Consider the following 22594-nt stretch of genomic DNA (forward strand, 5'->3'; position numbering starts at 1 on the left):
CCGACCAATCTATCCTTAGTAACTCCCACCCAGGTTACAGTCTTGTTTCTAGGACACACTTCTATATTTATGAAATTACAAACTCAGGGTTATGGATTCCCAAGTGTCCAGATGTGGAGCCAGTAGGAAACAAATTGCCTATGCAGACCTTATTTCAATGCCAGCCCTGAAGGTGCCCTCTTTGGGGGAATACGGCGAGTGTGTGTCGGAGGAGGTGTCGAAGAAATCAAGAAAAGTTGGAAATCGGTTCCCCGCCCCGCGGAGCCCGTACATGTTCGCGGTGCAGGTCTCCACTCCTAATTTCAATTTATATGACTTTGCTTTGAAAATGATCGGAACAGGATCTGATGTAGGAACTGGATGTGGTGTAGAAATAAAAGTGTATCTGTGTGGTTTAGAACGTAGTAAAAAATATAATCTGATATTGGTCACACATGGGCAAGAAAAGTTGCATTTCCCTGCAGTGTGATCGTAGCCTTGCTGATAGATGAGGCTGGAAAAGACAAGCTGCACCATATGTAGCAGCTGAGGCCTCACAATAACACTTTTTTTTCTGGTTTGTGACTCAAACAGATGGAGTAAATTCCGAGCTCTGCTTTCTTTCTCCATTTCTCTGATAACTAAACAGCTCACGGTGTCGGAGATAAAATGATCGTCAAAGTGTGAACCTGTTGCCCGATGAAATGATTTTTGTCATTTTACTCAATAATGGCAATGCTGGAGGCAACTTGGGAGGAAAAGAAAGATGGCAAACAGACATCGCTGACACAGCAGTTTCCTACTACAAACTTATTGCTCATTTTTTATAGCAACAGACGGCAACATTCGATCACACCCAATTCAAACAATAATAGACAGGATACAAAGACTGCGGAAGGTTAGAAGAGCTATTTCTACAACATTTGGAACAATAGTGTTATTTTAACATTTCTGAAGAAGTAAAGCAGAGATTTGGGATTTTACCATGTTTCAATAAAGCCAGTGTGATGGTGAGCACAGACAGAAGAAAAGAGGATTTTCAAGTATCTCAGTGGGATAGAACAATTATTTTCTTAGATGCAAGTAGCCAGATACCAAAAAACAAAACAAAAATAAACACAGAGTTAAACTACAATGGTGCTATTTGTGTTATTGTTAGGTGCCAAAGCCAAATAAAGTTCCCGTCTGATTAAATTTTTTTGACCGGTAATGAAATGAACATAATAAATATAGACATTCTTCAGATGTTGCATTTACTTAAACCATGGTCACAGTGAGCTTCGCTTTCGAACACCAGCTTGTTCATCGTGGCTCACGCGTGGAAAATAACCTACTTCTTCTTCAGATATTTTCCCCATTAAAGATTCATCTTGTTCCGGTCCACTTTGTGTCCTTGTATCCTGTCTCACACTAATCACCTGCATGTCCATTACTGCATCCGTGAACCTCCTCTCTGACCTTCCACGTTTTCTTCCACCGTGCAGCTCCGTCCTCAGCATCTTTCTAACTGCATCGCCATCAAACAACCTCATCTCTTGAACTTTCCGACATGAGCGGTCTGTCTCGGGTACTCATACTTAACCCCATCCACTCCCAGTGAAAACTTCAATATGTTCGGCTCAGCCACCTCCAGCCCAGCAAACACACTTTGCAAAACGTGGGTTAAGGTTGGAGGTGAAATCCAGGCTGGGCCTTTCTGAGTGACTTGGCCTAAATTGGCCGGCAGTTGTGATTGTGAATGTGTGTGCTTGTTTGTCGTACCAGATCTGTCAGGAATATACGTCATGGGAATGAGCAGCAGAACTAAAAAGGCTAAATTAGCTTTCAAATAAACATGGCTTTCAAAAACCCTATATTTTTTTCTTATACTGACATTCAACTTTTGTCTATTTCTATATATTTTGTCTCAAGTGGTCATTTGAAAATACATTTTCTGATAAAAATGTTGTTAAGTTTTTTTTGTTTATTTTATTTCATTTAATATAATTGTGTGCTTTCCATGCCTTTATCTCATCTGTTAAGCGTGCTGCAACTCAAACCATGCATCAGTATCTTTAGACTATTTACAGTAATGCGGTGGCCTTTTCTAACAATCATGAAGATTTAGCTTCAACAGTGATATGCCTTTAATATAGCCAAGTACAAACTAAATCTACAGGGAGCATAATTTGCTCAGACTAAGCACATCACCATGTCGCCTCACAACTTAGCTCACACTTCCAGTTTCTTTCTCTTCAGCAGAAATCTCACCATGATCTTTGACATTTATCCAATCATTCATTACTGTAACTCCTTATACTGTGGCTATTAAAATAATCCAAACAAGCAGAACAGCACTCAGCTGAACTACCGCTCACGGCTTTTAACAAAAGAAGGAAATCTCATTCACTGTAACTTTACAGCAGTGGGTGCCTGTACATATTAGAATCCTTTAAGACTTTAATTACCACTCCTCAGTTGAGGACGAGACTCCCCCCCCCCCCCCCCCCCCCCTCCCCCCGAGTGCATCAATGAATGTTTGATTCCTTCTGACCCTAAATGTAGCCTTTGCTCCTCTGGCCGGTCCACAGTAATGATTCCAAGTTCTAAATTAAAAACCAATAGTGACTGGGCCTTTGCTATAAAGGCCAAGATGACTTGGAATGACCTGCTAGAGGAAATCGAGAGCCACATTTGTCTTTTCTTTATTATGTTTTTTTAAATCGCTCTTTAAAAACTAACTTACTACCAACACCAACAATAATAATACGGATCATAAGATATCTAACAATATCACATCTCTAAACTTTTCCAGAAATAATGACGATGATTAATGATGATGATTTTTTTTCAGGGGTCACTACACCAAATCATTCAAACTTGCACTGTGGACTGGGCCAGTGAATGACACAGTACATGCTCTACCTGCATTACCATGGATTCAAACCTAGACTGTCCACACTGAAGGTCAAGCCTTACCTCGACGTGCCATCAAGAAATATTGCATTGAGAAAAAAAAAATTGCAAGATTGCAAGTGCCACATATATAAAATCACAAGAATTTAGCTACTGACAGAACATATTACAAAAAAAATGGACTGTTCATGTTTTAATTTTAAGTCCAACTCTTTTATAGTACTGTCTATGTTGATTAGCTGCTCTATCCATTACTTACATATTAGAGACGAAACACATGTTTTTTTATAACATTTGTTTATATTTTTTCTTTTAGGATGTCTATTAGGCACCCAGCTGAACTCATTAGGAATTATGCTCATTGTTAAATAAATATACATACGTACAGGTATTTAAAATGCTTCTGGTGAAGTCTGATGAAAAGCAATGTCTTATAATCCTCTGTCGGGTGGTTATAATCCTCAGAATTCCATAGAAATGACAACTAATTATGATGGCAAAGCATGAAAGTACAAATACTCAGGCTTGCAGGCTGGAAAAAAAAGACAGAGAATGTACAATGTGAGCAAAGATTACAAGCTGGCCTTGCTTTGCTATGATCAATAAGCTTTAACTGAAGGTGCATTCTCACAGTGAATCATTTGTAAATAAGTCTTCCGAAATAATGAAGGGTGTGCCGCAAACGACTGGATCAAAAAAAGAATAACATTTCATGTTTTCAAAGTGAGCCGAAAGGACAAGCAGCGAACCGTCGCACGAGGCGCAAAATCTCCTCGGACAGATAATCACATACAACGTGTGTGGTGAGATTTCCCATCAGTGGGAGCGCAAACGCCTCTCCATCTGCAGGTGTATCATGTATGGCAACGCTATCCGCTGTGGCTGCACGGCACTCAGGTTGCTTCCTTTCTATCAGAGAGTGACAGCACATGTCTGAAGCAGAGGACAATCAATCCATCTTCTCACATCACTGCACCATGATGATACTGCTGTTAGATACAAAGGATATATCACTTTTAAAGCTTCTTCTTTTTCTTTTTTCTTTTCTACTGCGGTGGGTTTGAGGGCACATCTTAAAATGTGTATTTCCCAAAAATCTGTCTGTTGCAAAAAAAAAAGGAAATAGTTTTAAGATTTCCACTGTGTTTTCAGAAATGATCATATTCGGGGGGTATCATCGATCATACTGCAAAACAATATAATCTATTCCATCTCAAAAGTCTCTCTCTACTGCAATTTATATGCAGAGGTACCATTTTTAGATGGGAAAAAAATAAGATAGCAATAGAGTTGAATATAAAACTATATACTTCTTGTGATTTATGGATAGTTTTTTGCCTTCGCGTGAAATTAGGGTGGCAGTTAGCATGAAGGCATTAAGTGATAATTCTCTGTGGGGACGTTTTACAAATTTTTAATAACCTCTTTCTCGTCTGAGAAAAGGACCTGCACGCTTATTGTATTTGCTGCATCAATTCAACATTTTCCATGTCATTTTGATTTAGCTTTATTGAACCTACAGTGGAATGGTGCTGTGAATACCAATCTCACATCACAGTCTAATTAAATATTTCTATAAATTACAAAATCTTTTTGTGTACAATAATCCCTCTTTTTGAAACGGTGTTCCCGTTCTCTTCGGGTACTCCAATTTCCTGTCGCACTCAAAGACACATCTTTGCGGCCAACGTGTAAACATGTATGCAGTTGTTATTCTGCGTGTTTACCCCATAATGCACCGGAAACCCACCCATGGTGTAACCCTTGTCCCATAATCCTGCTGCAGCCCTGAATTGGATAAAGCGGTATAGAAGATGGGTGATGGATAAATGTTCTTTCCATTTGTCTTCCCTTCAGTGTCAGCCACAGCATGTGCTCCTTCACTACATCAATGAATCTTCTTCCTCTTCCTCTCCTCCTCCTGCCTCCCAGCTTCATGTCCACCATATCCACTATCTCTCCTCAGCACATGTACAAAGCGATCTCAACCTGGCCGTTCCGGCTTTATCTTTAAGATAAATGTCAAAATGTGTTATATGCAGTGTTTTCTCTCCGACCAGGACAAATTCATTTTAAATTTCATGCTTTTCCTTCAGACAGAATGAGCTCTGGCCACACGGGAAACAGTGAAAATCCACTTTACTTTAGTTTGATTTACTTATTTCCACAAGTCACAATCAAGCTAAAAATATAATAATAAAACTGCAACATGGCACAAGGTTTATTAAGCCCACTAGGACAGTAAATTGAAAAAGATGTTCATGGACAACATTTACTTCCCTGGAGCTATGACTCCAAAGTTTTTCGTCTGACACTCTATATGAAATAATGCATCATGTAACAAGAGCGCTGACTCCAACAATCAGCCATCATTCTCAATACACACCAAGCTTTTACTTTATTACCCAGTCTGCACTTGGCCAAAGGCATGTGGGTCCATACACATCGCGCCTCATTATTTACAGTTTGTGTTTAACAGCCTAAACCCGTTATCAGCAAACACCTCCCCTTCAGCCGGGGTAATGAACCAAGAACTGTGCAAAAATGCAGCATTGTCATTTCAACAGTGACTCACTGAGTCAGAGATCACCATTAACCTACGATCCACACTGACCCTGCACATTTCTGTCCTTGCAGACCTTGGTGGCTCACCAGTAAACCAGATAACAGCTGCTACCCTAAAGGGCCTCCAACGCTGCATTTTTCACGAGGGCGCGATTGTCCGGGTTGCCAATTTCTGCATCAGTTCACCATTGGAAGGAAAAAAAAAAATGAGAAAAAAAAAAGATGCTGTGGTTGGCAAGTGGGCCTAAAATAACTGACATTGGGGAAGGCCAGGAGCTGTGACACAGCTGTTTTAGAGGACAAGTCCACTTGTATGTAAAGCTGAAGCCAACTAATTTCACTGTCTGGTAAGTTTCAGTCAAAGCTTATTAGATCTATAGTGAATGGCAAGCCAACAAGCTTAATGAGGTGAGAGAAAATTTTAGTTTTCAAGTTGGTTCTAAGGGTCAGGGAAACAAAAGACAACGGCAAAAACTGATCAATAATATCATTCATAGTGAGCAAAGGCTCGAATGAACTGCAAAGTAGATTTTGACCCAGGACTACCGTGGTGACATCATATTTACAATCGTTGTCAGAGCTGCATGGACTCAAAAATACAATGAGGAAATGAATGTTGGCTTTTTGGGAGGACTTCTGCTGCACGTTGCCTGACCATTCTGGGTAATTAAAAGCTTTGACAAACTCAGCAAAGAGCCCAGGAGCTCTAGCACATTGGAAAGGCTGCAGTGACCCCTACTGGACAAAATCTACTGGAGTCTCTCACACACACACACACACACACACACACACACACACACACACACACACACACACACACACACACACACACACACGCACACTCACACACGAGACACGCACTATAACGTGAGCCGTTTATGCTTCGTGAAAAGTAAAATAGAGCGTTATGAAGTTAATTAATCTACTCAGATTTTGGCACAGGTGCATTCATGTCCTACTTTTTGTGCCTGTCATTGTGATTCCCCAGCTGCTTCAGGCAACATAAAAAAAAATCCGCTTTTAATTAAGTGTGCATTCATTATCATATTAAAAGCAAAATGAGGGGAAAAAAACTAAACAAAACATCTTTACAAATATGCCAGAATATGAGTCTTTATCTGCACTCCAAGATCAATGTGACATACAAAATGTGGCAATGTGACTCAAACAAAGCATAAATTCAGGTGATGAAGATGTGACCCGATTTCCAGATTGGTTTTCAGAGTTCTTGTTTTGCAATACACCTCACAAGTATTGATTTCGCGGCACTCATCTGTATGTACCGTGTAAATTCTCATAACTGGGCGAGTGAGCGGGCAAACGGCAGAGACCGACCTATGAGGAGGCTGAGCGGAGGCGAGCAGGACGGGAAGGCTTTGAGGAGCTCCAGAACGCCGAGGCTGGTGTCTCTCACGTACAGGTTGTACTCCGCAGCGCCCTGTTTACTGCAGAGCTCCTGCAGCCTCCTCCTCTGTGCGCCGTCCCCTGTATGCTCCACCAGCGCACGCACGAGAGCCTGACCGGGAGACACATATCAAAGGCGGTGTCACTGTGGGAGCTGTGGTCAGGAGTGTTCCGAACTTTCCATTCCCCGAACTACCGGGACAAAAGGGCCAGTGACATATTCAGCCTCTGCGGTGAGACACGTTTCAATGCCGCACCGTCCACGGGGTAGAATGGCAGGTCTCACTTCATGAAAACAGTGGAGATAAACCTTGTTGTTGTAACTCTGTTATGTAACGCAGCTATTTTAACATGCAGAATGCAGTTTGTGCCTCTATTAAAGTCATTTGGTATCTGAACGTTTTAAACGCTGCTGGGAAATTAGCAAAGGCAATCATTTCATTTTAAAGCAAATTCATCAACCACTAATAGCACAATCAATTAATGTTTGAATTTAAAGAGGACACGCTGCAGCTGAATTGGTATTCTATTAACGACTGATTGGGTGTTTTGTTTTGGGTTTTTTTATTAATGGCAGACAGTGATTTAAATGAGAAGACTAAAAGGATTCTATCGAATATTAAAATGCTTAACTTTTGAGAGCGACTCCACTTTATTCTGTTAACTTGGCTCAATCCAATATGCTAATCATAACTTCTGAATGTTTGTCATTGATAAATGTTCTGTTTAATCTCAGCAATTCATTAGTCTGTGTGCATGTTTTCAAAGATTGGTGCCAAGCAGTTTACACTCAATCAATTATCTCCATCTTTTAGTATTTCCCGTGTTACCAGCTCTACAACCGTCTTTGAAAACAAAAAAAAAACCTGTTCCCAAGTCTGTCACGATCCAAGTCTGGAATATTGATCTCAGTAGAGATTTCGAGTCAGGGTGTTCTTATATTTGAAGCTGCCACATATATGAATGTGCATTATACTCACTATGAGGTAACGGGGTGATTCAACTTCACTATCCTAAAAACTACATGGTGTTAAAAAATAAATAAATAAATTATAGGCATTGTTACTACTTGACGGAAACAATTTAACTGCCCAGATTACACAGGCAGGTGTTGTAAAATAAAACGGTTATCACCGTGTAAATCTGCAGATAACAGTTGGGCTCAAAACAACCCATTTCTGTGCAGGGATTTAATAAAGACGTCTGCCATTTATGGGGAGTTTTCATGAAACCAGGCTGATGGAGCCTTTAAAATTTTGATGTTCTATTGTTTCAGATGCATTAACAATTGGATTTTGGCATCTCAAAAGTTTCCCTTTATAAAATCTGTGGCAATCAAGCCCAATATTCCCCTAATGCCTTTTAATTTATCATTCTTCACTGAGCAATACCTAACAGCACACCAGATTGTTGTGCGGATAGACGTTTTTTATGACTTTAAAAGTGTGATGCAATTCAAAAATGGCCCCATCCTGTGCACAATTATCCTCAAAAGAACTTGTGTCATAAATATTGCATAATTTAGGATTGTAAACAATAGTGCACTCTGTTCGGAGCTTTTCAAATAGTGTTTTAATTAGAGCTGTTGGATCCTTGCCATTTATTGTCTTCATTTTGCCATTTAGCGTGCAGTTTACAATTAAGCGCAAGTTGCTGATGCAGCTTACGCCAGATGGTTTCCAACTCACACTGTAATGTTTTTGGGAAAGCGAGCTTTTCCGGTATAAATCAAAATTGAGTGACAAAATTACTTCAGAGAGCAATTAGAAGGAGGACAAGCACTGCAGAGAGGTTCAGATGGATTTTTCCCACTGCTTTATCGCTGGGCTGGTGCACCTTTGCTCTGCTGAACTGTCTGTTTAAATGGCACAGTAAGAAACGGGGGTCAGAGTCGTCCTACCATTGTGATGCCAACATGCTGTTAACTAAGGTACTAATAAAGGGAGAGAGTTGAAATAGTTGCTATAAAAGATTCACAGAGGGCAAAAACACTCACATGTCAGACTTCCCCTGTGGGATTATGGCTCGGGCTGTAAAATCATATAGCGAGTTGGTTTATAGGCTGCATTACGGTGGAGTAGTTCTCACAATGAGCCTGTCTGTGTATAATTTGCATGTCCTGATGGTGCGAATCTGGCTTTACGAAGTACTATGGCTTCCTTGCAGCTCAAATACATACAATTGATGTTAACTTCTTCATCTGAACTGTTTTTAAATATAAATGTGAATGAGTTTCCTCATATCCCTGTGTGGTTGTCCTGTGATGGACTGGTCTGAGGTGTACCCAGCCTTCACGTGACGTCATGAAGGCCAATGTGGCCCAGAATTTGTATTAAGCCTGGATACATGGGCTGGGTTTTGGTGCTTTTGCTTGTTTCTTTGAGAGAATACACCATAAGCAGGGCAGCTTTGTTATACAAAACTGTTCTCGTGCAGTACTGGTAATTATGCAAATTTCAAAGAATCGGGTGAATCTCAAGGAGGTGTAGCTGCGGTAAAAGCTCTGGGACTGCTAAAGCATCAGTATGCAAACATTTTACATTCTCACACCTTAAATTTGACGTTCATTCTTCATTTCCTCAGAGCGTCGATTAAGTTCAATGATTATGCAACCTCAGACTCAAGACTTTGAAAATTCAGTCTATCCTGAACTCAATAAAACTGAAAATAACCCATAGTGAATCTGCTGGGTTTAGACCCAGTGATGACAAACACTATTTAATGCCAGCCGATTTGCTCAGTAAAAAGAAATATGTGGGATAATAAAAAACAATACTCTTCCTCCAAGCTTTGATAAAACATACCAAAACAGCTTTGGGGGGGGGGGGGGGATGACATACCCTTCCTATTAAATTGACGCATTTACAAAACAAGTCGTGTCAAATTAAAAAGTGGTTTGGTTTAAGCAATTTACAAAGAAGTGAATGGCTCAGTTCAGACGAACGGTACCTTCTTAGGAACACTTCTGATCTCGAGACACCAGCTGAGCAGGAAGAGCAGAGAAACTTTCTCGGGGATGTGGGGTGGCACCACGGCACCTTCAACAGAGAATAATAAAAATAAAAACTTTGGAAGATTTTCTTAACAATGCACATATTCATGAACACAAAATGGAGATATTTTCTTGTCAGCTCTGCTTTGGTAAAATGTACTTCTCACAAGCTAAAATATATTTCATCACTGCAGTATTGCCTGTTTTCTTTGTGTCCTTTCTTAGAGACACAATGACTCGATGATTTCTTTGGTTCTGAAGGCCCAATCTCTGGACTAATTCGTCCACCTCTGCAGGCCTGTTTGGGCAGAAAACGTCAAAGGAATCCCCTGGCTTGTAGGTCATTGTTGGGAAAGCCTTGGGATAAAAGAGAAACACATAACGTTTAAGTCGCTGCTTCAAATCAATATTTGTTTTAAAATAAACGTTATCCTGGCATGCGTACAGAAATGTCAAGCTCGAGAAGCAGTGCCGTCTTGACCGAATCTCCTCTGGTTAACTGAACTGCCGTGGAAATGGGCACGTGATGAAGAGTGTCTTTGTTCAGAGGTCCAGCCATCTGAAACAAAAACATTATTGAGATGAATAGTGAAGTGTACTACTACTAGTGTTTTTGGGGGGGGGGGGTTTTATCAGCAGCAAACGTTCATCACCTGTTCCAAAGTATCCCCCTCCTGAAGAGAGACATCCAAGTAGGGGGGAGGCAGCACGGGAACATTAAGCGAGGATTCTGACAGTGGCAGCATGGAGTGTGTCAGCGAGGCTGCCAATGCCACACGGGGAACTCCAGCATCCTGGCTCTGTGTGTTTGGTGCTGATGTAGCAACGCTGGCACCGACGCAGGGTGGAGAAGCCAAATCAGGGCTCTCTGTAGAAATTGCTGGCCTGAGATCAGTTACAGCAGACGCTGAAGATGAAGTAGCAGATGCAAATTTGGAGTCCCTGTCCACAGATGTGCTGACTGCCTCACACTTCTGATGGTCAGCGATGCTTAAGAGGTTAAGCTGGTCATCCGGTGTGGCTGAATCAGAGGTTTCCACATGTAATTCCGGTCCATTCCCTTTAAAGTGAGAAGTCCTATCAGATGCCATGTTTGATAAGGTTCCTTTGATGGCAGTCCACAATCCTTCAAGCCAGGGATCCACAACCACCTCGAGACTGCACACAAAAACAAAAGTGTTCACTCAATGACAAAAATCATAGTAAATACAATAACAAAAAAAGCACAATTGAAATATCAACCGATTTGAATTGGATATCTGAGAGTTAACTCTCTGCAGAACTTACCCTATGCCATCATCTGCATATCCTGTCGCATAAAATTGTTTGGCTCCAAGTTGCTTCAGACGATTCTCTATTGTCTTGCCGCAGTTACAGAAATCTGCATAATTTGTGTCTCCTAAAGCTGGAGCAGACAGAGGAGAACAGATGAAGATTCTTAAGCAACTGCTCAGAAAGTAAACAATGTGCTCTGCTGTGTATTATAATGACAAACAACTACATTGTTAAGAAAGAAAAGAAAATTCCCCCATGTTAACAGAAAATCCATGAAAATAAAAAACAATACAGACCCTCGTAGAAGGATTTACCTAAAAGTGTATAGCATAGGTGTTTATAGTGATCATTGGAGAGGGTCTTCTTCTTGATGTACCTTACAAACTGTAAGGCATTGTCGGGCGGCTCTCCTTCTCCAGTGGTAGAGACAATAAATACCACTGGGGCATTCTCCTTCTCCAAATTGTACTGGAACCAGTTGTATGAATAATTAGTGTCTGTTTTGACCAACCAGCCAAAAATGGACCGCATGTATATAGACACAATCATAAGCCAATATCCTATTTCCTGAGCCTGATGTTTCCTTGGGTATGCATTTCTTAATCGACAACTCTATGTGAATATAGTTCTTGATACTTACCTTCTCATCCTGATCCATGCAGCTGAGATCAGCAACAAGGCCACGCTCCTCTGCCTCCTCAGCGATACCTTCTGCTATGGATTGGGCTTGTCCCTTCTGAGATCCATACAGGACAAGAAACCGAGGCTTTACATCACAGGGCATGCTAGAAAATGACAGAAAAAAATATGGAATTTGCAAACTTAAGTACTTTATGACATATTGTAATTGTCTCACAGATGTAAAAGAGGGGAGCAGAACTGTTAATTATTAGAACATATTTAGCTTCATGCGTCTGTGCAACTGCTCCTGTCAGATATAAATACAAGCAGGACTCAGAAAATGTAGTTGAAATTGAAGCCTGAATCTATCCCTCCATATAAAAATCGATGTATTTTTTTATAACCTCTTGATTCAGCATAGGATTGGGGAATTCTAAAGTTGATCCCAGCTGACCATCAGTGAATCTCAAATTACATCTTCCACAGATTAGGGAATTTAGAAGTCACAAGTTAACCAAACAAACTTGTTGAGCTATAGATAATGTTAAGTACTTAGGACACACACACACACGCACACGCACACGCACACGCACACGCACACACACACACACACACACACACACACATTGCTGTTTACAATCTTGTTTTTCCTTTGCTGTCACATGTCAAAATGTCTTGCGTGAGGAATGCAACAATGCACACGAACCGCGATACAACATAGCAAACAAACATGGGATTTGATGTTGTGGAACAGATTATAATAAAATCGAACGGAATAGAATAGAATAGAATAGATTCCCTAATCTAATATAAAAAGTAATTCCACAGGGAAATTCATCTGTACAGATTTGTTTCTTTTAACTAACCAGCAATCATAAATATGTACCCACACCTTATTAATGAAGTAAAGACACGAGGTAATATATGGCATTTACATGCACCCTCAAATTAATATATTGAAGAAAGAATTGTTCTGCTGTCATAACTTTCAACAATGCACTGGAGGTACAGAGTAGAGATCCCAAGATACTGCAACATGGAATCGGTAAATCGTTGAATTTACACAACATGGGGAATTGGCTGAAGTAAGTAACATATTAATAGTGAGTATCACAACATATTCTCACCTCCATACTTGTAGGAGTCACAAATACCACACGGATAGCCTCGAGCAGCAGCCCTTAAAGCCACTGTCTAAACACGCCGACGTTGCGTCATTTTTTTGAGTAGACAGCGATGACCATTAAACAACATGTGAATGCGATCTCTTTATGAATCAAAATTAAACGCAAACACTTCATAAGAATAGTTCCGTTGCACAAGTTACCGACTACATCTGACTTACCCCGCGAAGTGACGTTTTCACGCTTCTAATACATAAATCGGGGTGTTCTCCAGCAGAAATGTTTTATATTCAAAACCATAAACAACAAGAAGTTATTTACAGTGGATCGCGTTTGTGAAACATTACCTGAAATGTCTATTCTGGGGATTCACAGTCCAACTCCTTCCGACTCGGAGAAAATTCACGACTGCTTGAAATCTCGCGATAACCGCTGCACGCGCCGAGATTGAACGTGAACGGAACGATCCATATGGCAGAGAAAAAATGTTTTCACTTCAATCTTGAAAAGACACGGGATGGAAGTGTTAAAACTGTCTTCCGATTTAGTTTAATAATATGTTTGTGACTACTTGACTGTCCACGTGAATAAAAAAAAAAAAGTGCAACTGTGTAATAGGATACAGTTAACTGCACTTGGTTCCGCCCTCCCCGCCCGTGGAGCCTTCCAGAAGTCGCCGGCAGATCCGTGCGGCTCGCAGCTTCGCAACACTCCAGATTTCCATCATTAAAACTCACAATCTCCGCGCCGGACATCGACTACCCATCTCGATTCCTCGGTCAACATGTCCTCTTTAGGGACACTCGCGTTTGATGAGTATGGGAGGCCTTTCATCATCATTAAAGACCAGGATAAGAAGACACGGCTAACGGGCATTGACGCACTGAAGGTACAATGGGCTAGCTCACCAACTGCAACTTGGGCACGTTGCTTAGCATGTCGCTAACATGCTTGCTCTTTGCATGGGTTGAATACGTAAAGTCGACGCGATAGGTGTTCTAGACGGTGTTATGATTCATGAGCGTCTTCTCAACCAAAACACTAAATTGTCTCTACAATAATCACGTTGGTTTTCGGGCCAGGATTAGCTCGTCGTGCTAGCAGAGGCCCATGTGCTTCCTCTAATGCGTCCCGTCAGTGGGTGTTTCTGCCGGGGCTGCTCCCCAAATGGTCATCTGCGATGAACATCTTTTCAGTCCAGTTTTATAATTTTCTTCATTGCATTTTTTGTATTCTTTTTTTGCTATTTGAGAGGAAGTGCAAGTGCCTAAATCTACGTAAGATGACATGGAAATGTGTTTTTATTGCAGTCTCACATTATGGCAGCGAAGGCTGTTGCGTCAACACTGAAAACATCCCTGGGACCAAATGGTGAGTATAAATGAATAAAGTGTGCATCTTTTTCACTTGCAGTCCTCGACATACCGTTTTTTTGTCAACTTATGATTATTGTGCTGTGCTTGCATGCAGGTCTTGACAAGATGATGGTGGACAGGGATGGAGAAGTTACTGTCACCAATGATGGGGCCACTATTCTTAGCATGATGGATGTTGACCATCAGATTGCCAAGCTGATGGTGGAGCTGTCCAAGTCCCAGGATGATGAGATTGGTGATGGAACCACTGGAGTTGTTGGTACGAGAGACATAATTACAAAATGACAGTGTCTACAGTGAAATGTAGCTGCATTTGCATGTAAGAGTTTTTTCTTAAAGACAGAGTCTTGTGACTATTTTATATTCTCCTGCTACATTCATCCTCTTAATACCAGGAGTTTCCTTGCATTCTAAATCTCTGTGGTTCACTAAACATCACTTTTAGTAGATCTGGTACGATTTTACATTCATAAGATCAAATGGTGTATTCTGTTCAGGATAAAACATTTTATATACTCTGCACTTCATCTTAAGTCTTTATATACTGAAATTGTAAACTGCATTGGGAGACTTATGGTGTGTTTTTTTTTTTTATTCCCTTTGCCGTGAGTATTGAAAGAACCCCCACCTATGGCAGACATTAAAAGAGAAGTGTGTTACTGAAAATGTCGTCTTTTTAACATCACCAGGACTGTTGCATCTTTGACAAAGTTGTAACATTATTCCAGCAGAAATTGATTACCTCCACTTATCCTCTGCCTCCTCAGTGCTGGCTGGAGCTCTGCTTGAGCAGGCCGAGCACCTGGTGGACCGCGGGATCCACCCCATCAGGATCGCTGACGGTTATGACCAGGCTGCACGCATTGCCATTGAGCAGCTGGACAAAATGGCAGAAACCTTCCCCTACGACCCCAACAACACAGAACCACTCATTCAGACAGCCATGACCACATTGGGTTCTAAAGTGTAAGTCTTTTGGGAAAACTACCGCTGTTTTTTTGTGTGTGTGTATCTGTTTGTTGTGCAGTCAAGAATAATTATGCTACCAATATGTTTTAGGAGGCTTGTTGAAATTGTCTCCAGTATCTATATTTGGCATTGACCAGTTTTATTAATTTCCTCCTGGGAGACAAAGCCAGGTGTGCTAAAAAAAAATCCATCATGTAAAGATTCTGTTGCCTTGCAGCATCAACCGGTGCCACAGGCAGATGGCAGAGATTGCAGTGAACGCCATCCTCACCGTGGCTGACTTGGAGAGGAAGGATGTTGACTTTGAGCTCATCAAGATGGAGGGCAAGGTGGGAGGAAAGCTGGAGGACACGCAGCTCGTCAAGGGAGTCATCGTCGACAAGGAGTTCAGCCACCCTCAGATGCCCAAGGTGCGATCCAGGAGGAAGTGTCACCCCTTAAATTTTTGAATGATTGGAGTAAAAGATCACACAGTTCAGAAAGGCCAATGACAAGTGTGTCATATCCCTTGGCATTTAATACCACAGCACTTGGCTTGTGTGTATTTCTTTTCTTCTTATGTAGGAGAAATTATTTGTAAATACTGCACTGACTGAAGAAAATTAGTGTTGGATAATTGTGTGGACTTTAACTCGAGATGTTTGGTTGGACTGTCTTTGTGTAATGACTGAATTAGAATTCAAACAATTTTTTTATTAAAAAGAAAGGTTTTTTGTTTTAACTCAGGTTCTGAAAGATGTTAAAATTGCGATCCTCACCTGCCCATTCGAGCCACCTAAGCCCAAGACCAAGCATAAGTTGGACGTGACCTCCGTGGAGGACTACAAGGCCCTTCAGAAGTATGAAAAAGAAAAGTTTGAGGAGATGATCCATCAGGTTGGTTTGGCGACCGGAGCTTTTCAGTCAAGAATTACTTGAGCGGCATGAAAAGAGCAGCGAGGAAATTGAATTGCAGGTACGCACTCACCGTTTAAAATGTTCCTTAGGTCAAGAGCAACGGTGCTAATCTGGCCATCTGTCAGTGGGGCTTTGATGATGAAGCTAACCACCTTCTGCTACAAAATGAGCTGCCTGCTGTGCGTTGGGTCGGAGGGCCTGAGATTGAGGTGAGAGAGGAAGGTCGGCTGATGAATGTATGATTTCTATTGGATCTTTTTTTTATTCAATCACTGCTATTACCTTCTTCCATCAGTTGATTGCCATTGCCACCGGAGGCCGAATTGTTCCTCGGTTCTGCGAGCTGACACCGGAGAAGCTCGGCACAGCTGGCTTGGTGAAGGAGATCTCCTTCGGCACCACCAAGGATCGCATGCTGGTTATCCAGGAGTGCAAAAACACCAGGGCGGTAACCATCTTCATCCGCGGAGGCAACAAAATGGTGAGCACACACAAAAGATGCGATTTTCTTTTTGATGTGTTTCAACTGTTGCCTGTTGGGTTCAACTATATTTCATCTTCCAATAGATCATTGAGGAGGCCAAGCGTGCTCTGCATGATGCGCTGTGCGTAATTCGTAATCTGGTCAGAGACAACCGCGTTGTGTACGGAGGGGGCGCTTCCGAGATAGCCTGTGCTCTGGCTGTCAACCAAGCTGCAGATAAGGTGAGAGAAATTAAAGTAATGAACCACAAAAGGCTCTTTTTCACTTTACATTAGGATGAACCTGTTTTGTTTTGTTTTTTTCTTCTTCTTTTTAATTCGCTGCTTGAATGTTCCCATTTAGTGCCCATCACTGGAGCAGTACGCCATGAGGTCATTTGCCGATGCTCTCGAGGTCATCCCGATGGCGCTTGCTGAGAATAGTGGTCTGAATCCCATCCAGACCATGACAGAGGTCAGAGCCAGACAAGTCAGAGAGGCCAACGCCTTCCTTGGCATTGACTGCTTGCACAACAACACCAATGGTAAGAAACTTGGTATCTCTTCGGCAGCAGTGCACCTGTCTTGTACCAAAGCTCGATCATTCATTGATTGCGGTTTGTTTGTTCCCACACAGATATGAAGCAGCAGCATGTGATCGAGACCCTGATTGGCAAGAAGCAGCAAATCCTTCTGGCTACTCAAGTAGTCAAGATGATCCTGAAGATAGACGACATCAGGAGCCCTGGAGAGATCGAAGACTGAAGCCTGATTTGACCACATAAAGGCTCAGATGGTAGAGGTTTTGCAGCACTTCCCTGAGCTCAGTGTTCAAAGCACACTGTGTACTGCTATTTATCATTTGATACATGATGTTCAAGCTGTTGTTCTATCAGTCCCCATTAAAATGTTGGTCTGTTGCAATCTCCACACTCTTGACTTTTGCTTTCATGAAGGCTGAATTTGAATAACTATTAAGTTGTAAATTAACATGCATAAGAAGAAGGTTAACCAGAGTCTCTTTTTTAATGCTTTTAGTCTTTAATTATATTAACAAGAAACATTGTACTGCATCAAGGGTCTGCAAAAACAAAACAAAAATTAAACATTTGGCACATGTGAATATCACAGTTCCTTAAAATACAAATTTACAGTGAGATGTAACATTCACCGGTGTTTGGAATGTCAATCAAATGAGTATCAATCACCGCCTGTGGAAAAGTTTTGATTAGTGAATAAAGCCAGTTTTCATTTCAGCTCATCATACATGTGGACATGCTGCCTCTGGCCTTTTGGGCTACATGCACTTGTTGAGCCAGTTGATCATGTCTGTCCTGGCCTCCTGGATGCTGGGTTCGTCTTGAAGGTTGATGTCTTCTCTCTTGCGGTGAACAAACCCATGAGTCTGGCAGGGAAATATTTTCACCTGATAATCCACTTTGCATTCCTCCTTCAACTTGGCATCAAGGACGTTCACCTGGAAAGCCAAGAAGATGTTTCTGGTCATTTACTACCCCCTGACACTTTGAAGTGAAGTTGGTGTCATATCTTTGATTTTGTTTTGTTTTTTTGTTTTTTCCCCCTGTGGAACAGAATACTACAATTTTAATAGAACGAATAATAACCTGGTCCAGGGGGATGACATTGTCATTCTCTGCAAATATAAACGGTGTAGGGCTCTTCAGCACAGAAACTAAGACAATCAACCATTTTGGTACCTTCGCCTGGGGGCTTGGGCCAAATGGTGTGAAGACATACTGCCACTCAGGCAGACCCAGGTGTGTGATCATCAGTCGGTAGTAGGACGTAAATGTTACCGTCAGAAAATGCCAGCACAATGAGCGATCGAGGAACCAGAGTTCACTGCTGGGCTCATCTTACTTATAGTTAACCTTAAGTACGCATACGCATACAGTTGCTGGGGTCAAGGGCCTCGACCTGAGCGGCGGGATTCAAGCCTGCAAATATTCGACCACAAGCTACCTTGAAAAGCTTTGGTAAGCCTTGAATAGTATAATTTTATGTTACAATTTAAATTCTCAAAGTAAGAGCCAGGCTGAGGCAACAACCGCAAGAGAAATCTGGGGATCTATCGCAAAGTTGAGAAGACGCGGGCATTGGGAAGGCTGCCTATCGTCACTGAAGGACTGTGCGATAAACGAACTCAAGAGTACGACTCTTGAACATTTACGCGAAATTGGATCGATCTTGGAGGATATTCGAACTCGGTTGGGAAGCTAAAATTTTGCCACAATTGGAGCAGCATTGGAGACCAGAGACACTCAAGGTCGACAGATAAAGCTGAAGCGCCTCAACGAAAACAAACCTAATCTCCAATTCGGAATCCCAGACACCCAGTCGCCCAGGCTGTGTTTTGTCTTCAACTCTCCTGGATGTGAGTGTGGAATGAAGGCTCTGCCGAGAGAAGTCTAAAGTATACATTTTTGCCAGTTACTCTGCCAATAACACATCAGTGTTGTCAACTACTATTCATCAGGCGATGTCAGACAACAGCAAAGCGAAGAGTGACATCTGTTTGAAAGACCTCTGTCCAGAAGATATGCGATGGACTGCAAACCTTCTAGAAGCACGAGCCAGGTAACGACCACAATACGCTCACATTGTTATTATCACGCTGTTATTCTTGCATGTCTTGAACAGTGATTACAAATCTAAATCATGTAGTTACAACCTTGTCAGTGTCACTGACTTTTCTTCTTAATGCTGCTGTTTCCTGTTTTTCAGAGTGCGTGAAGAGAAGGAAGAATCAATGCAGCGTTTGAAAGATGAACAGGGAAGTTCTGAACGTAAGATTCGGCAGTTGGAGTAACAAAACTTGATAATGGCACAGGAAAGAGAGAGTATCCTTTTAATATGTGTGTTGCTTATAGCAGTAGCTATGTTCTTGATATTTTTTTTAATTCTGACAAATATCTAAATGAATTTCCATTAAACAAAACCAAAAACAAATGAAGGATCTGAGAGTTGGCAATAAAATATTATAGTTACCAGTGAAAAGACTGGCAGTTTCAATCAAAGGTGGACAGGATACTGAAAACCTCTATTGTAATACAATTACTGTTGCGTAGCTTCAGTTACATGTCAAAGTACCCAAATAAAAGTAAATGGTACTTTTTCGCATGCTACATAACTGCATTTTATTCACTTGTACGAATTCAGTATACCTGTATAAAATATCTACATTTGAAGTATTTTTTATTAACAACACGTATATATAAAAAAAGGACAAAAAAATTTTTATATAAAGGAGGAATTTGACAGTCTAAAATGAATAGAATTTGTGACCACAAAAGCACAGAACAAAAGATCTGAATATAAATTCTCACTGTGGCCACACTCGCCAGTGGATTCAGATAAGTAAAGGATACATTATGTGAATTGTACATGTAAAAGTGCAGATAATAAGACACTGCTCTAAGATGAAATCATGGTGCAATAAATCTGGATTTTCAAAGCCGTTTTCCACTATTTAAAGAAGACTCTGCTGAAATGTATACTGTAGCGGTTTGCGTCGGTGCTTCTTATGTGCTCTTAAAGTTGCCATCCATTGTATATAGTTAAGTTATGGTCTTTTGAATAATTATATGTCTTATATTTAACGTGTATTTTGCCCATTTTGGCATTATTTCCACAATTTGGAGTTATTGAATCTGTAAGTTATTTTATAGTTAGAGCGCCCACTAGTGGATTTCGTTGGTACTCGTCATCAATCAAACACCTGTATGTAACCACAGTCTGCCTACATGTTTATTAATATACATTTTATTGTGTTTCCCTTCCAGATTACCACACATACACACCAACACACTCACCGATTCCTGCTGTTCTACACCTGTTCTGTCGTCACGGCCACACCTCGCCGTTCTACACTTTGTTCACCTGTCTCTTTGAAGCTTCTCTTTATTTGTTTTTGTTAAGGCGCGCAGGTCGAGGAGATGACTCAAAGTAAAATAAACGATGCTCTCACGTTGGTATCTTCAGCCTCTTTGCTTGGCATATTTATTTGTTGGACAACTTGGTAGCACGGGAGAACAGCAGCCGTGACCATGAGCGCATGAGGAACACCAGAACAACTTCCTGTATGAGTCTTCAAAATAAGAACCTCTTTTAGACAGAGAATAAGAGCGCTCTAATAACATATTTAACAGTTTTGAATAAAAGTTCTGCAGCATATCTCCTGTTGGTCTTTATTTAACCGTGTGTATGTGGTGGATATAAATTATATTCACGGTCATTTGCGCAACACCGTGACGAAGCATTTTTCCTTTAATACTTTTAACTTTTTTTATGCCTTAAACCGGCGCATGTGCCTCAGTTTGATAAATCACAGACGCAGCGTGCACGTTTTGCCTGAACTTTGAGAAATCAGACATACCGTGCAGAGTTCAAATGTAACGTTGCTCCTCGAAGTCTGGCAAAGTTTGCAGAGCACGTCGGTGTGCGTCAAGATGACGTAAACGACGTCAAGCAGACAACGTTACAAAGTGAAAGTAAGAGTTTCAGAGGCCACAATAAGACATTTTGCATGATATTGAAGTGATTAGTGGGTGCAAATTAATTGGTCTTTTACTGTGAGTGTGCAAATGTAATGCATTAAACAATGCCTTTCTTATACCCTAACATAACTTATGTGTAGAGAATTTCTCGTAATCGTTACATTCTTGATTTACTCGATTTGTGGTTATTCGCAATGCCTGGTCAGATTTTAACGCCTTTGAATCAAGTCCGTTCAAAAGGCACCGCTGGGATTCGAACCCAGGATCTCCTGTTTACTAGACAGGCGCTTTAACCAACTAAGCCACGGCGCCGGTGAGAGGCCAGGTCCAATATTAAGAATCCAATCACGAGTCGGTGCTTGGTGTTATGGTCATAAATGTATCCAATTCGTCTGAGCAGTTAATATAATTTATGACACAAAGAAAAAAAAAAAAAAAACATTCCCACACACAAGACAAACGCAGGAATTTATTGAGATCACATCATATCCGGATGATCAATCTTAAGAGACATTTTTTTAATATATTTCTCCTGAGGCAAAGTTAAAAATGACTTAATAAGATGCTGGGTGTCAAATAACCTATGGGCGCTGCTATTCTGGATGGTATCCTCTAAGCATTTTTTTATATGTTTTTTTTAAGGGTTTATTTTTTTTCTCCTCACATGGGATTCTTTAGGTATGAATAAATATACTTACTGTAATAAATAGAGAAGCCTATCAGCAGAGGATCAATAACAATAGCAAATGCATTCATTACAATAATAATAATAATAATAATAATAATAATAATAATAATAATAAAAGGTGAGTTGACTTTAATTCATCATTGCCTTTCAATATATAAAAAAGTTTTTCTTGTACTTCCAAAGAGACAAAATATTTTGGGGTTGAGCATTATGTTTGAACTTGACTTTTTCTTTCTTTCTCTCTCTTTCTTTCTTTCTTTTTTAAATAAGTATGTTCTGAAAATGAAAAGAAAGAAATATTATTACCTGGGACTATTATTATTATTATCAAAAGATGCCTGATGAATAAACTGAAGATCTGCAGAGAAGTAATTGAAAAGTGTCTTTATTGGGATTTGATTTGAATTTCAAGTTAGTTAGTTCTTGTGCCTGCCTCAGTGGCAAGGTGCAAAGATTACTATGAGAAGACATTCTCTCCAAAATTGAACTATGTGTTTCCAAATTTGATAAGGATTACTGTTCATGTATATTATAGATTATACTCAATGTAAAATGTAAGTTTTAAACATAGTTATATGATATCTAACGTGTCAAATATACAACGCCTACAATATTACGTCTCAAGTGTCACTTATACTCCATACGCGTTGGCTCCTCGGCAAACTACTTCGCGGCACATAGAAAGTCGACGCAGAAGCTACACATAGGGCTGTGCGTACGGTAGAGAAGTATAACCGAGCCCTTGTTGTTGACTCCCTCCGTGTTGCCGTAAAACGGTTGCGCGAGAGCGAGCTGTGACGTTGACGCATGCGTTCGCGGGGGTTAACTGC

The 22594-nt window shown here is 40.8% G+C and overlaps 2 protein-coding genes across 2 annotated transcripts in view; one reads left to right on the forward strand and one right to left on the reverse strand.

Moving 5' to 3' along the window:
* Window positions 1-13271, reverse strand: part of mtrr (5-methyltetrahydrofolate-homocysteine methyltransferase reductase) — a 29748-nt gene extending 16477 nt beyond the window's left edge. Inside the window, exons 1-9 of the mRNA XM_080514684.1 lie at window positions 13203-13271; window positions 11751-11895; window positions 11425-11578; window positions 11123-11240; window positions 10489-10993; window positions 10281-10394; window positions 10036-10192; window positions 9793-9881; window positions 6775-6955 (exon numbers count right to left, since the gene is read on the reverse strand). Of these exons, the coding sequence (XP_080370810.1) occupies window positions 6775-6955; window positions 9793-9881; window positions 10036-10192; window positions 10281-10394; window positions 10489-10993; window positions 11123-11240; window positions 11425-11578; window positions 11751-11894 (1462 nt within the window). The 5' untranslated portion in view covers window position 11895; window positions 13203-13271. The remainder of the gene's footprint in view (window positions 1-6774; window positions 6956-9792; window positions 9882-10035; window positions 10193-10280; window positions 10395-10488; window positions 10994-11122; window positions 11241-11424; window positions 11579-11750; window positions 11896-13202) is intronic.
* A 251-nt stretch (window positions 13272-13522) lies between these two features.
* Window positions 13523-17489, forward strand: cct5 (chaperonin containing TCP1, subunit 5 (epsilon)). The gene is made up of 11 exons (XM_080514918.1): window positions 13523-13744; window positions 14166-14226; window positions 14326-14490; window positions 14999-15197; window positions 15418-15610; window positions 15927-16076; window positions 16187-16306; window positions 16393-16578; window positions 16665-16802; window positions 16924-17104; window positions 17197-17489. Exons 1-11 carry the CDS (start codon window positions 13640-13642, stop codon window positions 17322-17324), a joined length of 1626 nt encoding a protein of 541 aa, XP_080371044.1. The 5' UTR covers window positions 13523-13639; the 3' UTR covers window positions 17325-17489.
* The last annotated feature ends 5105 nt before the right edge of the window (window positions 17490-22594 follow it).

Source organism: Blennius ocellaris (genome assembly GCF_963422515.1).
Source record: "Blennius ocellaris genome assembly, chromosome: 19".
NCBI lineage: Eukaryota > Metazoa > Chordata > Actinopteri > Blenniiformes > Blenniidae > Blennius > Blennius ocellaris.

Bases quoted from the DNA above. Each gene is read 5' to 3' on its own strand.
- cct5 (XM_080514918.1), top strand. From the start codon at position 13,640: ATGTCCTCTTTAGGGACACTCGCGTTTGATGAGTATGGGAGGCCTTTC. The intron at 14,227-14,325 runs GTGAGTATAAAT...GCTTGCATGCAG, and splicing joins AACATCCCTGGGACCAAATG to GTCTTGACAAGATGATGGTG. The intron at 14,491-14,998 runs GTACGAGAGACA...CTGCCTCCTCAG, and splicing joins TGGAACCACTGGAGTTGTTG to TGCTGGCTGGAGCTCTGCTT.